General features: G+C 39.1%; 1 protein-coding gene across 1 annotated transcript; it reads left to right on the forward strand.

Moving 5' to 3' along the window:
• The first annotated feature begins 1,629 nt into the window (after positions 1-1,629).
• Positions 1,630-4,247, forward strand: AANAT (aralkylamine N-acetyltransferase). Its single transcript, XM_063963599.1, has 3 exons — positions 1,630-1,901; positions 3,352-3,506; positions 3,653-4,247. The coding sequence occupies exons 1-3, from the start codon at positions 1,757-1,759 to the stop codon at positions 3,956-3,958; spliced, it is 606 nt and encodes a 201-aa protein (XP_063819669.1). The 5' UTR covers positions 1,630-1,756; the 3' UTR covers positions 3,959-4,247.
• The last annotated feature ends 1,387 nt before the right edge of the window (positions 4,248-5,634 follow it).

Genomic DNA, 5,634 nt, shown 5'->3' on the forward strand with positions numbered 1-5,634 from the left:
CAGCCATAGAGATGTGTTTTGACCAAACTACAATACAGGTTCCTTATACTTTCACTTTAACAGACAAATGCATTCTTGAATTACTAGGGACATGTATTTCTTCTACTCGTTCCAAATAAAGAGGGATGCAAAAACATAAGTCTCTAAAGGAGATCAATCATTAAATACAGATGAAACACCATTTTAAAGGAAAAATCCATGCGTCTTTCTTCCTCTCTCTCATAAGAATGGAAACTACAGCAGATAGACAAGTAAATTAGAAATCCTTATACTGTTTATTCTACAGCATAGGATCTGTTGCAGCATCACACTTGCATATTATTTCAGAGCAGTGTTCCTGATATGTGAACGAGAGACAAGACTTAAAAGGAGAGGGACATTTTTTTTTATAAACATCATGCATTACAAAAGGCTGGTCCATGGTTAATGGACCCCATGTAGTACAGTATATTTCCGATCTAATGTAAAAAAAATCATATACTGCAATTATTACACCCGAACATAGGCTGCCGGGACCCCCAGCGCCGATACAGCATACCCAAACACAACAGACAAGGCGTAGTTGAAAATATAGTACATAATTGGAATAATCACAACACCTTTTTGGGAATGGCTGAATTAGAGCTGCTTGCTACAACCTCGCACCTTTGTAGGGCGCAGATCAAGTGCCTACAGTAAGCAGAACATTAATGCTGCCAGAGGCACCGCTCATTATAGAATATGAGCTCTCAATAATATGCCCCCCCTTATCTTTTTTTTTCTAATGGTTTTGCTATTAATTTTTGTCATATATGTATGTACTAAATTAAATTGTCAGTATTAACATTTTCTTGATGGATATGTAGCCTGTGAAATTATTATTTGGGTGTTGGAAACAAATACATTTTGTCTCATGTTGGGCTCCATGACTAAGTGTACATGATTTAACTGAAAGGATGTAATATTTAAAGCATAGATGTGAGAATAGAGTGTAGGGGGCTCAAATTAGGACCACTGGTGTTGGGGTGAACGTGTCAATGTTTTTGTTAAAATAGGGAACAATTTCAGATTTTGCTGGATAAGGCCTGACAAAAGTTGTTCTTTTTATATTCATACAATGCCTTATATTGTCATGCATTTTTTTGTTCTAAGCAGTGCATTATATTATTATGCAATTATTTCCTAAAACATGCAATAGCTGACAAACATAGGCATAGTTCAAATTTTTCTATCTTACAGATGTTCCCCTTTCTTGGCATCTAGTAAGTTTTCAAACAATGGGGCAGATGTATTAACCTGGAGAAGGCATAAGGAAGTGATAAACCAGTGATAAGTGCAAAGTGATAAAGGCACCAGCCAATCAGCTCCAATATGTAAATTAACAGTTAGGATCTGATTGGCTGGTGCCTTTATCACCTTGCAAATATCACTGGTTTATCACTTCTTTATGCCTTCTCCAGGTTAATACATCTGCCCCAGTGTTTTGAAATGTACGACTAATGTAGACGTCATACAGCACAATTAGAATTGTAAGTGCTACATATTAATCATCCTTAATACTACAAATGTAAACAAACTGCTAAAATGATAGGGTATAAATGGATTTCATTATTCAGAAGTGGGGATGGACACCTGAATGGATTTGGTGACACTGTTAGTGCCCTCTGCTGTGAGTCACAAAAACACAGTATATAAATAGAGATTTTAATAGGTGCCTGTTTATTTCCAGCAGGATTTCTGGTTGAAGCAGCGGCAAAGGGAAAAACCAGATCTTGCCATGTCTGTGCTGAACGCAGTACCTTTCATGCGGCCAATCCACCTTCGATCACCACGCCAGCAGAGACGGCACACACTACCCGCCAGTGAATTCCGCTGTCTCTCCCCAGAAGATGCAGTCAGTGTATTTGAAATAGAGAGAGAGGGTAAGTGAACCGCTTATCATTGCTATATCCACATATTGAAATATGGGGTTCCATGGAATGCCACCATCATTAAACAGGATTTTAGCCAAACAGAAAAGAGTTAAAGCATAAAGATATGTATTTGACTGCACTGATAGACACATCTTAGCATGGTTCTGGCATAAGCCATCATGAGCAGCCAAAACACAAGACTACGCAAATAGAAAAGTGGACTTTATTATGTAGGCACAAAACAAATACTATTTGGAGCAAAGATATTGTAAGGAATAAGAAACAATATATTTATAGCCTTTCATGGTACGGTTATCGTGACATAATATTTTCCAGGCACTGTAGCCATGTCATCAAGCAAAAACAGAAAGATCTGTGCAGAGCTCTTCTATATGAACACGTACAAAGCAGTCTCAAATTCATGAAACAGAAGAAAGTAAAAGCTTTCTAAAGTAGACAACTTAAAAAACAAACAAAAAAACAACTTATAAACAAATCAATGTAGTTAAGCACTTTAAAAGAACCGGATTACAGGTAGGTTTGTTCCTCAAACTCCCACTGTGCAAATGTCTTGTACTTCTATTCCCATCCATAAAACACGCATGGCTAAGAGTGCCAGTATATGCCTAAATCTTGCCCTTTCTTATGATAAATCTTTCCTATATAGTGATTATTGAAGGCTGTACTAGGTAATGTTACATGTGATGCATTCAGTCATCAAATTATTTTAGTAACTTAGTAAATAAAATAAGTTATGTGAAGGTGATAACATTTAATTAGAAAAAAAAAGTGTAACCAATTTGATTGGACGTTTTTTTTCATTGGTTTTCCATTGTTTCGGAGAAATTGGCAGATTGTTATCTGCTCCCATACATTACCAGAATTTAATATCAACCAGTTGGATGGTTGGAAAGAATGTTTAGTATATGGCCAGCTTAAGCATTACATTCCAATATTTATTTACCAAATTACCTATAAGAAATCAATGCAAACTTTGAGAAGACTGAGGCCCCATCATCTGCTTTGTATCCACTGCACGTATCACACTTCATATAATACCCCTTTCACACAGAAGGGCAAATTATAGAGTGAAGAAGTTGTTCTACCCGGTAATTTGCCGAAAAACACGGGTCCTTTTTCTGTGTGAAAGGGTCAAGCCGGACTGAAATTCCCGGGAATTTACCAGGGTTGGAGATCCGGGAATTTCAACACGGGTTGACTCTTTCACACAGACAAAATAACCGTGTAGATCTGCAAATTACTGAGTAGAAAATGTTGACTCTTTTTCTTGTGTGAAAGGGGTGTCAGGCAGGGACCGGCAAAACGCCAGGATTTTCCTACATTTCTGTCTGAAAAGGGTATAACTGGGATTTCTTCAGGTTTTCACTTATACCCCATAAGAAGTGAAATAAGTAAGACTTTAATTCTCAAATGCATTATTGTTTCTCTGTATTTCCAGCCTTCATTTCTGTGTCGGGAGAGTGTCCCCTCCATCTGGATGAGGTCCGGCAGTTCCTAACACTGTGTCCAGAGCTGTCACTGGGCTGGTTTGAAGAGGGACGGCTTGTGGCATTTATAATTGGGTCATTATGGGATCAGGACAAACTAAGTCAGGTAATGAAAAATACAAAGATGAGCAGGGATGGTGTGAATACTACATTTGTTCTAGTTATAGCAGGTTTTCTGGATTTTCAGATTCTAGTAAAAGTATAGTTTCATAGACATTTTTCAATTTCTTAGATCTTCTGTCTCTTCCACAGGATGCCCTAACCCTGCACAAACCCCATGGTTCATCCGTTCACATTCACGTTCTTGCTGTACATCGCACTTTCCGGCAACAGGGCAAAGGATCGATCCTGCTGTGGCGTTACCTCCAGTACCTGCGCTGTTTGCCTTTTGCACGGCGGGCTGTGCTAATGTGCGAAGACTTTCTGGTTCCCTTCTACTCTAAGTGTGGCTTCAAGGCTGTGGGCCCATGCAACATCACAGTTGGACCCCTGGCCTTTATTGAAATGCAGTGTCGGGTCAGAGGTCATGCCTTTATGCGTAGAAATAGCGGCTGCTAGCCCCCCTCCTGACCACATAATCTAATATCATTAACCAGTTTGTTCATCAAGGGTTGCAGTATATTGCAAAGCAGTGTGACTGACCCTCTGTCTTGGCAAAGTGATTAATGAAGCAGCGGCAGGGGGCTTCCATTCAAAGTACTTCAGACATGCCTAGGTTGATTTGAGCTGCCCCCACATAAATAAATGGTCTGACTGTGGTTACAGGAAAGAAGCTCTCACAGAACTTTGTATAAAACTCATCCAATTTCTCCAATTATTTCACTGTACAAAACCCTCTTCATTTTAATTTGTGAAAAAATAAATCTGTTTTTATCTGTTTTTCTATGCCGGTCTTGTCTCAAATACTTATTCATATAATAATATCAACAAGATATGCAGAGTACTGTGCTCAATGATAATTCCAGCAAGTACTGTACAAAGAATGCAAATCAGAGAGATTAGGTATACTGGGGCAGATGTATTAAGGCTGGAGAAGTGATAAAGCAGTTATAAGTGGAAGGTGATAACACACCAGCCAATCAGCTCCCGTCAATTTACATACTGGAGCAGAGTGGCTGGTGCATAATCACCTTGCACTTATCACTGCTTTATCACTTCTCCAGGCTTAACACATCTGCCCCATAGTTTGCACATGCTCTATTTACATACATAGGCATATCTATCAATTCCCTAGGAATCAGTTTGTGCACTAGTAATGTCAGCAACAGGCTGCACCTTGCAGCAACAGGACATTAGAGTAAGGGATGAGCTACATTTGCTTTATGCTTGGCATTATGGGAAACACATTGTATCAGCAGCTTACCATGCGCCACTTCTCTACCAGAAACAAGGACAGATGTCAATTTTTGAAACCAGCACAGACAGGCTTCAGAAGCTACATAGTAGTAATAGAGAATAGGTCATTACTCCGCATACAAGAAAACCCCTGTTGCAAAAACAAACTTAAAGGAGGTGCTGACTACTAATAGACTAGCCGCCTGCCACATTTCTCTGACTGGGATAAGCATTCAGAACTGTCAACTTGTTCAGCAATCGTGAGAAAATGAAGCGCATGTATGAGACCTGGTGAAACCCTGCGCTAAAACCTGAGCACTCAGCTTAAGTGGAGGCAAAGGCATGATTTTTATTTTATTACCAATTTGTACCTTTTGCGCAGTACTTATTAATGACCCATCCAATGTTTCTTTCTGGTTAGCAGATATAGCCATTTGTATACGTTCAATACAGAGGAGACAATCCCTTTGGCATCTTCAGAACATTACATACGAATCTATATATCCAAAATGTATCAAACAGCATAGATTATATATCAAGGCAATGAACTGAACATAACCATATAGTTTGGAACCATCACTGGGAAAATAATGTAAGTTCTCTGTGCAAAACATCTGGGATATACTAGGTGTGGGGCAGGGAAGGCTAGGACTTTCCAGACATAAGGAAAGTCCTTTTATGGCTATGGATTCCTTATTTGTTTTATATTTCTGTTTCAGTCACAAACAGGGAAAGTTGTAAATGGCTATGTGACAATCTGTTTCAACTCCAATCGCGACATGGTTTATTGGGGTGTGATGTCCTAGCTGGTTTTAGGCGATTGTGACAAAGGATATTTCGGTAGCGTGAAAGGAAAAAGGTGCGTGCTATCCAATGGCGCTACTCAGTACAGTGCTACA

The sequence above is a fragment of the Pseudophryne corroboree genome, chromosome 3, assembly GCF_028390025.1.
Source record: "Pseudophryne corroboree isolate aPseCor3 chromosome 3, aPseCor3.hap2, whole genome shotgun sequence".
In the NCBI taxonomy this organism is placed as follows: Eukaryota; Metazoa; Chordata; class Amphibia; order Anura; family Myobatrachidae; genus Pseudophryne; species Pseudophryne corroboree.

Coding starts and splice junctions, on each gene's coding strand:
- AANAT (XM_063963599.1), top strand. CDS start 1,757: ATGTCTGTGCTGAACGCAGTACCTTTCATGCGGCCAATCCACCTTCGA. Junction 1,902..3,351: donor ATTTGAAATAGAGAGAGAGG/GTAAGTGAACCG, acceptor CTGTATTTCCAG/CCTTCATTTCTGTGTCGGGA. Junction 3,507..3,652: donor ATCAGGACAAACTAAGTCAG/GTAATGAAAAAT, acceptor TCTCTTCCACAG/GATGCCCTAACCCTGCACAA.